We start from the raw sequence: 12,716 nt of genomic DNA on the forward strand, positions 1-12,716 counted from the left end.
TGGCATAGTTACGTACGTCCACTTGTATGTGCAAGAAAGAATGTGAACAACACACAAGATAACGTTGATGATAATTAGTTAAGGCATCTAATGATTGTGCAATATAACTTTTTATTTTTATTTTTATGTGTGGTACTTTTCAATTTTAATCTAAGCAAAAAAAAAAAAAAAAAAAAAAACCCTCCGCCCACAAAAATGACTTTAAAAGATCCCCTTCTATACATATCTTCCAATCAAGTACTCTTCTTTCCTTTTCTCATCCATGGACCTCTTTCTCTTTCAAATTCACTATCTTCTTATCTCTATAGAAAAAAAAAATGCATTAAAATATATATATACCAACTCTCTCTTCTTGTTTTTCATGTCTGAAAAAGTCTCCTCCCTCCTCACCCACATAATATATATGTTGAATATGACTTAAAAGTTATAGCCAACTGTCAATCACATTTAATTTTCTTATATCTACCCTTATTCCATCTATTATCTTCTCTCCAACACCAAAGTTATAATTCAAACTTTTCAACACTTGCGAAAAATAATAATATATTGTTGTTTCGATTAATTCGTCACCAAAAAAATACCTTCCTTTTATTTAACTTCGATATGAATCAGTGTGTACCGAGTTGGGACCTCGATGACTCTACCGTTCCTCGAAAAAATCCTATACAATCTCAATCCAATTCATTAGCAGCTGATGTCCCCTCGTATGTACTCTCTATTACGTACTCTTACACAATATAATATTGTTATTTTTAATTATTTCTTTTTATTGACTCAAAATTTTGAATTCGCAGATTGGATTATGAAGTGGCGGAGCTAACGTGGGAAAATGGGCAGTTAGCAATGCATGGGTTAGGGCCTCCACGGGCTAATAATAAGCCCATATCGAGCTACGGTGGCACCCTTGAATCTATAGTGAACCAAGCCACCCGTTGCAACGACGTCCCTCCTCATCTCCACGGGAAGTCCACCGTGGACAGGAACAAAAACGGTGGAGATGAGGTGGTTCCTTGGTTCAACAACCACAACACGGTTGCCTACGCTCCTCCGGCAACCGGTTTAGTCACCACGACTAAGGATGCGTTGGTGCCGTGTTCGAGGAACAACTCGAATTCGGACAACCACCGATCCGTGCACGTGCCGGGGATTGACGGCTCCACACACGTGGGGTCGTGTAGTGGCGCCACAAACAGTAGAGACTGGATGGTGGCGCCACGCATGAGAGTACGGCCCACGAGACGTGAGTGGAATAGCCGTACGGATATGATTAGTGTAAGTGGAAGTGAAACGTGCGGAGGAGATAGCCGCCAATTGACGGTCGACACGTTTGATAGAGAATTTGGTACGACGATGTACACTTCTACGTCGATGGGGTCGCCGGAAAACACCAGCTCCGACAAGCAGTGCACCAATAGGACGGGGGACGATCACGATTCCGTTTGCCACAGCAGAGATGAGGTTCCTACCAATTTATGTTACACTTTTTGATTTTTAATATCATGAAATAAGTCTCTTTTTCTTTTTACCATAACTTTTCAGATATCTTTTAAATAATAATGTCAACGGCTGCATCTAATGGTATTTTATATAATATAATTTTTATTCTAAAATCATCTCATATGACATAAAAATGAAATGCTTGTTTTTCAGCTGAGACGTGACATAATTTTTTAAATGGTTATCTAATATTAATATTTGTGATGTGATTATTTATTAACCGACAGAGGGAGGCTGGTGATGATGAGGATGATAATAACAAAAAAGGGTCTAAAAACTCATCATGTTTTACAAAGAGGAAGAGGGCAGCCGCCATCCACAACCAGTCTGAACGAGTAAGGGCCTGTTTGGACATGAATTTGATTTTTTTTTCTTCAAAATATTGCATAGTTAGATTTTGAAGATGATTGAAAAATTGGTCAAGTGTATATTTTGTTTTATCGCTCATAAAAAAATAATCTTTTTTTAAATGAAATACATATTTGAAAATAACTCAAACTTTTTAATATCATTTGTAAGTGTCAAATAGTACTATTTTTTAAAAAAATCACTCAATTCATGTCCAAACGCCTATTAAAAATCTTTCTCTTTTGTGGTCTTTGCTAAAGAAAAAAAACAAAAAACAAATAGGATGTGATATTATGAATTAATTATGTTTTTTAAATATCTTTAGAAAAGAAGAGACAAGATTAATCAAAGGATGAAGACACTTCAGAAGTTGGTTCCAAATTCGAGTAAGGTAATGAGAATTTATAGATTATTAAGTATTTTCACGTGTGTTATTATTTACTAATTACTTTTACATAAAAGGAATAATCTAGTATATGTGGTTATTCATCATATTCAAAATTTACCATTAAACAGGGTGTCTAGCTACCCTTAAGTTATTCGTAATTAACCTAAAAAGATTTAAAAAAATTATTTCCTCGTTTTTTCGGTAAGTATTGGTACTGGTAGAAGTGTCTTAATTTTATTACCCCTTAGGGAAAAAAAGTTACTTGAAAGCAACCAAAAAATCAAGGATTTTAATGGAAGTGTCAGTGAATATTGGCTTTAAGTGAGCAGCTTTAAGATTAAAAAACAAAAAGGTACAATAGTAGAGGTGTTCAAATAATGGGAGTTGAAGACAATTTAGTGGAAAGTGGTCCAATACTTTTTGAAAGGGCAATAAATTAAATATGAAAGTGAATATATAGGAAGTAACAAAATTGTAATGATCTAAGTCCACATAAATATTGTAGTGAGGGAGACAAATCGACAAATGTTTGTTGGTTGAGAAGACAATCTTGTTTAACCACATAAACCCAACGTTGGGGGCCTTAAACAAATAGTACAAACCCTCTTTGTGGTTGTCTCGACTTCAATCACTTGTGCTGAGCTTTCTACATTTACTTCTTTTTATCTTCAACTTAGATATCTAGTATTATCTGTTTTGAGATCCGACTGATTCAGATTCTTATCGCATAAGGTCCGTTAAAAGAAAAGTATTTCCTGTTAATATTTTTTCATTTCAGAGTTAGAGTTCGAGATCTTTAAATAATAAAGATATAGAAATTATATGCATTCCATCATAACTCTGGATCATCAATATTTTGATGTGTATAGTGTATATGACCATCTTTGGCTCTGAAAATTTGTATAATTTTTTTTTTATTAAAGTGAAACAACAAAAACCAAAAGAAATCTACTTCGACAAAAAGAAAACTTCAAAAAATAAATAGAAACAATCAAAAGCAAACAATGTGTCTTTCATATGTACATAATGATGGCATTTATGATACCCTTGTACTTTATTTGGGGTGGATATATGTAATATATAATTAAATCGTAACCAATGTCTATATATCTCATTATGTTTTTTTCTCTATGGCTTTGTAAATCTATTAATCATTTTCATACTTGTCATAATATTTGGTAGGAAATAGAATTTGTACCACCATTAAAATGTGCGGTGGTAATGGAATGGTTGAAATTTGTTTACCCCTACTTAGACAACTAGGGGTTTTCCTCTTAGAAGGTTGATCTAACGTTAGAAGTGAAGCTAGCATGAAAAGTACAAAATTCAATATATATTTTATTGATGATCTTTCATTAAGTATATAATAAACTTTAAAATTTGAATTCGGCTGTGTGTTGCAGACAGATAAAGCATCAATGCTAGACGAAGTGATAGAATATTTGAAGCAACTTCAAGCTCAAGTGCACATGATGAGTAGGATGAACATGTCACCAGCCATGATGTTACCATTGGCTATGCAACAACAATTACAGATGTCTATGATGGGTATGGGTATGGGTATGGGTATGGGCATGGGAGTTGCCGGAGTTTTTGATATCAATAACCTTAGCCGCCCCAATATCCCCGGACTTCCTTCCTTTCTCCACCCTTCTGCCGCCTTCATGCAGCCTATGACCTCCTGGGATAACTCCAGCACCGCCCCTCCTCCTCCTCCTGCTATGCCTGATCCTTTAGCTGCCTTACTCGCTTGCCAATCACAGGTAATTAAACAAGGTTAATTATTATACGAGACAAATAATTTCATGATTTTAGTTAATACTAACAAGTCAATTTTATATGGATGCAGCCAATTAACATGGATGCGTATAGTAGGATGGCAGCATTGTACCAGCAATTCCAACAGCCACCAACAGGCTCTGGCCCTAAAAATTGATAGTGTATATACCATATAGTAGTAGTTACTATCATTTTGTAAAGTGATCTCCTGGTTTTCTTTACGGTTGGATTGACTAGGAGACCCTTTTACTTGTTTCAGATTGTCATTTAATTTTTGTCTGTATACTTTTGACTTTGCCAACTAAACACATAAACTTGTCCCAATTCTGTATTTTAAATTTCATCTAAAAAGTTGAATAGACTGTTGCCTTCGTAAACTGGACAAGTATATATGTAAATATTGAGATGATCTTTATTCTATACTTTAATGCTAGTCAATATTAGAGTCAGTATAAACAATTATTGACAGTTGATTACGTCAAACTTTTAAACAAAGTATCTTTTCCATGCATGGATACTGATTTATTATTATTATTATTTTCTTACACTAGATGCCTCCAATGAGCAAGTGGTTTCGTACCTATTATCGTTTTAAAAACTGAGAAAAACACATTCCACATTTAAGTCATCATCTTAGGGCCCTCTTTTTTAATTTTATTTATTCCTTAGGACCCTTATTTCCTTAATGGCTTTTTTTTTGGTTTAGATTAGATTAACGTACCTAGCTTTATGAGAGCATTGATTTCACAGAACTGAAAAAGAAAAATGTAACACGACCAAATAAAGTAACTAACGTTTAGTTGAATTTGCTTTCTGTCGTCATTCAATCAGAATGGATAAGAGGTTCGTGAAATTGACGATTCAAGGATGTGGCCTACGGATCAATGAAGTAGTTGAAAATCTGGAGATCTCAAGTCTAAAACTTAGTGGAGACAAAAAAAACACTGGGTGATATTTTTTTCTTCACATATGACCTAGCTTTGATGGATATAATTACTTGGTACTTGTTGTTGGTGATAGGTGACATGTATCCCGTGAAATTAATCGAGATGAACGAAAGTTGATCCGAACACCACGATCATTAAAAAAAATAAAAAATCACGGGTATAAAATGAACGAAAGAAAGTAGAGAGGAATAAGACTTAATTAAGAGCGAGATATATATTTTCTAATTTGTTTTTCTTCGCCAATAAATTTAACTTTCACTTAATTTCTTTGATGTTCATGATTTATGCTAGTGAGAATTTCTACTTGTTTTGAATTTTCTTGGCATATTCTAAAGGAACGATAAATAGATTAGCACGCATTCACGCTTTAAAAATATTAAATAGACAACACTAAATACACGTACGAATAAGTTTACTTAATTTCTTAAGGGGTGTGAAATCTAAAACACCAACAACTAAATAAAGACGGAGGGAGTACTATTTTAGAAATAAATTGTCTTTTCCCTCAACTTCAGAACAATATACCAACCTAAAGTACCAAAAAAAAAAAAAACCAGCTAAGGTCTTATAAAACTGACAATTGATCCACTTAGTGGTTGGATTATTTTCCCAATTATTCTTTTCTCTACTTTCATGAAAAGATTTTCAATCAAATAAGAGGACCCGCACATTTTGTCTCAACAATTTTCTTTCCCTAAATTTAGACGTGTAGAATAATCTTTTCCACGTAGTTGACAAAAAGTGATAATAAATATTTCACCGGTTTTCTTTTATTTATCGTGTTTTATTTTTTGAGAATCAATCTATATGAATTTTAATTATTATTTAGAATATATATTTTCTTTGTATTAATATGAAAATAAATGCACCTTATAAATTTCATACACAATAGGCCCAAGTCAACTTGCCATGTTTAACTCACTTATTTCAGCATTTTTAATTTGATGTATATTTATGAAAAATATTACCTATAGGCTGGGGCGGAGCTAGAGCTTAGATGACGGATTCAATTGAACTTAATAGCTTTGATTCAAATTTTGTACTTATTTTAAAATATTCATTGAATATATGTATAACTTACTTATTTAAAAAGCTGTAATTTCGCGAACCTAATTAAAATCTCAAATTCATAAAGCTACAAATCTTGACTTTTCCTCTGAATTTGTAAGTCTATCAAGTTATAAGCAACGGAGGAATCACTACTAAAGGGGTTCAATCGAATCATTTTCCACTAAGAATTATACTTATATGGAAGTGCAATATATTATTTATATTCTAAATCCCTAAACACAAGAATTTTATTTTAATTTCTTTAGTGAAATTTCTTCTTCCTCCACTAGGTATATCAAATTTTTCTCTTTGTTTCCTTTTTTACTAGTAGTATATTTTTTTTCTAAAATGAAAAATAAGGACCAACTAGGATAAAGCTGACCAGTCATACTTACTCTATTTGACCTAAAGCTTTTAGATTTTCATAAGATAGGAGACACCAAAAACATGCAATGTTGGCTAAAAGTAGTACATCGAAATGATTGAATTTTTTATAAGTAGTATCAAACTTAGGTTAAAGGGCTAGCTCACCACTAGTTAAAGAGAAGGTAATCATTAAACATCATCATGCATAGATGATAACACCACATAATAAAAAGGGGAAAAAAGTACTATTTAATAATTTGATCTCAACTAATAGTAATTTTCTTTAATTTTGAATGTGTATAAAACATTAAAGTTATACTATTAAGTAGATACATGTATTTTATGTGGTATAATATATTATACATATGAGACACTACGTAGAACGTGAATTGTCACATAGAACGTAACATGAGACACATGCATTTACTTGCTCAATTTTATACAAACTTAAATATATACTTGACTACATGACTTAAAATTAAAAAGCATAGTTATCCAAAGCCAAATTAAAGCGCACGTATACATACAAGATATAAAACTAACTTACTTCACTGTCATTTTTATAAGTAAAATTAAAATAGTAAAAAAAATACTATTTTCTCTATTCATGTTTGATTTTCCAAAATTTTATTATATCATCCATCACCTCTAACTATTCTAAGTCATCTTACTCAGTACAAAATAATGAAAAATATTTAATACTAACAAAAAATAAATAATAAATTATTTTTTAATTATAAAAATTTTATAAATAAAAATAAGTATTTATTTGGATATTAAGGATATATAAGTAAAAATGGCAGGAGGGAATAGAACCAAAGATATTTGTTGGTCCTACATGTTTGATGACTACTTTGGAACCACAAATTTGTGGGAGGAAGCATTTGACTTGTCGCTTTCTACAATTCATATTATTGCTGCTTTCTCTTTTCCCTTTTTATTCCAATGATGATGATAAAACATCCAATTTTATTATTATTAGTATAATCTATTTTTTTCAGAATTAATTGTATTTTATATTTTATTTTTCTATAATAACATTGTTATCTACTACTATAGATAACAGTATAATATAGTGATACATTTTTTTAATATAAAATTTGCTCTTTATATATTATCTACAAAAATAATTAAAATATTTATAATAATCAATTAATATATTTAAATAATGACCATAAGTTATGATTATATTTCACAAGAAAAGGTTACATGTGCTTGCGTTCTTTTTACTTTCATAATTTTTCCTATTTCTTTAGTTAAATTGTTTAATAAATACATTGTTGTTTTTGGTATACAAAATTATCAAATTATTTTTTTGCATAATTAAATTAAATCAAAACGTCCAATATCAATATATATATATATATATATATATATATAATGAAGTTCAAAATCATTATTTTTGTCTAATTTAGTCCTTTAATTTATATTTATACGTTAGTATTAGGATCAAAAGCTTACTATCATGCCAAAAGTTATAACTTTTGCAAAGACACAATTTTATTTCTTAACCAAGCCTACCAAGCAAGCGTCATATTGTTCTATCATATGACCTCGACTTGAGCCATCCACCAGCCTCACGTGAACTTTGTCATAGGCAAAATGTTTTCATTACCCAAAATTAGTACATTGATTTTATATTTCTATATTTAATAAAATTATCGCACGAATCAATATTTATACGTTTGATATCATAAATTTATGGTGTATCTACCATTGGCCATTCCAAATGAAAGGAGAATGTAAGGAACGCTTGGTGTGTGCATTACCACATATTCCTTTATTAAAAATCTCTGCATCTAATTGTCTTCTCTTGTTGGATATATCATTTCACTCAGTATAAGAATAATACAAGTACTATATCAAACTTATCCACAATTTCTAAGTTTTATTGCCAGGGTCCCTCTTTTTAATTCTTCTTTGATTGGACTGCTCAACACTCAACTATTGTAAAAAAGTGGTACTACTGATGAACAAAAAAAGAAAAACTTAACAAGAATTAAAAAGGGTTGTTTAATTTGGGTTAGAGTAGTAAGGTATAAATTAGATATACGTGTATTAATAATATAATGATTATTTATGTACTAGATAGTAATTTTTTTTAGTTATTTTTATATCTTAATTTATGCAGCACGTCTTTTTTTTTTTTTAATTCTTTTGAAAAAGAATGTCATTTGTTTAGGATTTCAAATATTGTGAACTTATTCCTGCCTTGCAATATATCAACACATCTAGTGCCACAAAATCAGTGGTGCTTTGCCACTTCCCCTCTATCAGAAGATTGTCTTGTGTTGAAGGTTAACTTTAATCTTCGATTAATGGAAGAAATCTCTTTCAACTTGTCCTGTTACTTAACGATCAAAGCTCTTTCGACTTGTCTTGTCACTTAACTATCGAAGCTCTTTCGACTTGTTATGTCACTTAACTTTAAATTTTTCTTTTTATCCTTAATAAAATGATTTATAACCATACAACTAGTTAATATGCATGTGTTTTAGACCACTAATTTAAGAGTTTTTTCCTTTTTTTAAAAAAGAAAATTTTGTGACAAATTAAATGGCACCACATAAATTAAGACAGAGAGACTATTAGTTATTCTTTCTCTATGTTATATATAATAATACATAAATTTGCTCATATTTTATACATGTATTTAGCTATAAAAAAAGGAAAACATGAACCAAATATTGTGTATATTAGCAATTTTATACTTTATGTGAAAAAGAGAAAAATATTAATTCGTTGTATAATTTATACTAAATTTTACGTAAAGATTATTTTCCCCTATTTATAACTATGCAACTCACAAATTATGCTAATTTAAAACTTGAATTCTTGTGTAACCAGTAATCAAACGGCACCTAAGAAGGTAGGAAAACCTATTAATTATATAGTAGATATTTTCCTCTTTTTAAATTTATGATACTCTCTTATCTCTATTGCATTCTGTTGTCCATTAAATATTTTTTCACTGACATACACTAATATATAATTGTATAATCCTTTTACACTAGTAAGATATTACTTTCTTTTTATATTTATATAACTTTATGATTTTGTTCCCTAAAAAACGAGTAACAAGATATATACGAATATTCGATTCTTTTTATACTTAAAATTCTTTGTTCATATTCGATGGGGAACAAATGAGTCCCCAAAACTTTTTATCCATATATTGTCCCTCAACCAGGGTCCAGGAATAATTTATTTATTTTTTCTAAAGACAATCTCCTTTTCATATAGGGATTAATTTATTCAACAATTTTATATACTTTTTGTTAGTGAAAACTTACAAGTTAACAAAAATACAAGATTACAATTGAAAATAAAAATGAAGAAATAAATCTCTTCAGGCTGGGACGTGGATATCTCGCTCTCTTTAAGGAGATTCAAGCCCACTGCAACAAATGTTTTCACCGGCCCAGCAGTAGTCCTTCTTGACTTGTCCCTTCCAGGATACAACAGCCTATTCACAATATATAACTTAACAACCCTGGACAAGAGTTGAGTTCAAAGCTCCACAAAAAGAACACCTTCCTTCAACTAATAAGAACTCTCTTTTTTGACTAACTCTTTCACTCTATATTTTTCTTGTGTGTAGTATCTCACAAACCAAATGAAGACTATCACTATTTATAGTTGAGGAAGTCTTCCTACCAATTGATAGGAAGATAATGGGTAGTAAATAGTGAAGATAAATGGCCTTAGGAGTTACATAGGTTACAAGGTATAATGGAGGGATAAAAGAATGAAATAAATGAGAGGATAACAAATGCACCAAGTGTTACACTTTGACTATTCTAACGTTCACTGCAACGTTCATCAGAAAGCAGCAAAGTCCATAATACATATGGTCATTAATTGACCACTAAGTAATGAGGAACAAATGCATGTAACTCCCACGTCCTCTATTCCATCTTCATGGCAGAATGGCTATACTAAGTTTTAACAAATTAATATACAAAATATTAATATTAAAATGCTAATAAACCAACAATTCCCCACTCATTTTAATATTAGATAAGATAGTCCATTAGCTGAAGGAATATTATTATGCATAATGAAGGTGTGCTCTGCATTGAGCCTCCACTTAGTGAAACAGTAACTTTTACTCTAGAGTCGTAGTGGTCTCAGACTTGAACTATGACTGCTTGAGGGAAATAAAATATCACTGCTCACACATAATAATCAAGGTGTTGACATGAGCTTTAAAGCCAGCACGTTATGACCATGTGCTATCCCGGTTTCATGAGTGCATTTGAGAAAAAGCCCAATTCTCATAGGAAACGACCTACTTCCACACATCACATAGGTGAAATCTGTCGAGAGTGCTCATGTAAGCTTAACACTCCACCCATACGGGCTACAGATATTCATTAAGAGTTTTGTCAACTCAACCTTCACATAACTACAGGAAACAATGCACTCACATCAAAGGGAGGGAATAAAAAGATAGTGCATTTTTCACAACAAGTCATCATATGATTAGTTTTTCCCTTTGAACCTGGTTATAGGATCTCTAGTCCCCAGGTTGGGTTTCCTCATATATGACTCAATGATTTATAGGCTTCAATCCCATCCCCTCGATGTGCTCTAGACCTTTTCTCTTGTTAAGGCCTTAGTAAGAGGATCTGCAAGATTATCACAAGATTTGACATAATCAACATTAATGGTACCATTTGTCAAATATGATCTTACATTACTGTGTTTCCTCCTTATAGGTCTGGATTTACCGTTGTAATAACGATTTTGAACTCTACCAATTACAGCAGTGCTATCACAATGAATTAAAATAGGAGGAATTGGTTTTTCAAAATAAGGTATTTGAAATAACAAATCTCTTAACCAATTCGCTTCTTCACTAGCTGAAGCTAAAGCAATTAGTTCAGCCTCCATGGTAGAGTTAGCAATAATAGTTTGCTTTTTTGATCTCCAACAAATAGCACCACCACCTAAAGTAAAGACATAGCCAGTGGTAGAACATGAATCACCTGATAAAGTGTTCCAATCTGCATCACAAATGCCTTCAAGTACAACAGGATATTTTTTATAGAACAAACCACATTTTTTCGTTCCAATTAAATATCTCATAACTCTAGTTACAACATGCCAATGTTCATTACTTGGCTTGCTTGTAAACCTGCCAAGTACTCCTACTGCATATGCAATATCAGGCCTAGTACAATCAGTCACATATCTCAAACTTTCGGTTATGCTAGCATATTCCTTTTGATTTATTACATCATTTTCACTTTCAATAGGAAATAAGTGAACACTTGAATCAAAAGGAGTAGCAACATGCTTGCAATCAAGAAAGTTATATTTTTTTAAAATTTTCTCCACATAATGTGACTGGTCAAGGAAAATTCCATCACATGTTCTTGTTATTTTTATTCCAAGAATAACATTTGCCTTACCAAGATCTTCCATATCAAAATGGCTTCTAAGAATATTCTTAGTTTCATCAATAACATTCATGTTAGAGCCAAAGATCAATAAATCATCAACATATAGGCAAATAATCACATGTGAATTATTCCAAGACTTATGATATATACACTTATCACACTCATTTGTTTTAACACCATTTTCAATCATGCAAGAATCAAACTTTTCATGCCATTGCTTAGGTGCCTGTTTCAAGCCATATAGGGATTTAGTAAGTTTACATACTTTGCTTTCTTGGCCTGCTTCAACAAAAGACTCGGGTTGATCCATATAAATTTCCTCATTTAGGTCTCCATTTAAAGAAGCAATTTTTACATCCATTTGATGAATTTGCAAATCAAAAATTACAGCCATAGCAATTAAAAGTCTTATGGATGTAATTCTTGTTACCGGTGAAAAAGTATCAAAAAATTCTAGGCCTTCTAGTTGTTTAAAACCTTTTGCAACTAGCCTAGCCTTATATTTATCAATAGATCCATCCGGTTTCAACTTTTTTCTTAAGACCCATTTGCAACCAATAGTTTTACAACCCGGTGGTAAATCAACTAACTTCCAAGTTTTATTAGAAATTAGTTATTCCATTTCATCATTTACGGCCTCTTTCCAAAATATAGAATCATGTGAAGATAATGCTTCTTTCAAAGTGAGAGGGTCATCTCCAACATTAAACACATAAAAATCAGGACCAAAATCTTTTTCTACTCTAGCTCTTTTACTTCTTATTAACTCAAAATCATCAACTTCTTTATTTTTCAAAGTAGAAGTAGAAGAACTAGGTAGTGACAAAATATTTTGTTCAATCCTTTGACCCCCACTATTTTTAGAATCAAAAGGAAATTTATTCTCATGAAAAATAACATCACCCGATTCTATCACAATATTATCTTCAAGAT

General features: G+C 31.4%; 1 protein-coding gene across 1 annotated transcript; it reads left to right on the plus strand.

Moving 5' to 3' along the window:
• Window positions 1–360: 360 nt before the first annotated feature.
• LOC125845051 (transcription factor UNE10-like) lies at window positions 361–4,389 on the plus strand. The gene is made up of 6 exons (XM_049524472.1): window positions 361–704; window positions 795–1,458; window positions 1,725–1,832; window positions 2,171–2,236; window positions 3,637–3,996; window positions 4,083–4,389. Exons 1-6 carry the CDS (start codon window positions 604–606, stop codon window positions 4,167–4,169), a joined length of 1,386 nt encoding a protein of 461 aa, XP_049380429.1. The 5' UTR covers window positions 361–603; the 3' UTR covers window positions 4,170–4,389.
• The last annotated feature ends 8,327 nt before the right edge of the window (window positions 4,390–12,716 follow it).

The sequence above is a fragment of the Solanum stenotomum genome, chromosome 1 (assembly GCF_019186545.1).
Source record: "Solanum stenotomum isolate F172 chromosome 1, ASM1918654v1, whole genome shotgun sequence".
NCBI classification, from domain to species: domain Eukaryota; kingdom Viridiplantae; phylum Streptophyta; class Magnoliopsida; order Solanales; family Solanaceae; genus Solanum; species Solanum stenotomum.

Bases quoted from the DNA above. Each gene is read 5' to 3' on its own strand.
- LOC125845051 (XM_049524472.1), top strand. From the start codon at position 604: ATGAATCAGTGTGTACCGAGTTGGGACCTCGATGACTCTACCGTTCCT. The intron at 2,237-3,636 runs GTAATGAGAATT...TGTGTGTTGCAG, and splicing joins TGGTTCCAAATTCGAGTAAG to ACAGATAAAGCATCAATGCT. The intron at 3,997-4,082 runs GTAATTAAACAA...ATATGGATGCAG, and splicing joins TACTCGCTTGCCAATCACAG to CCAATTAACATGGATGCGTA.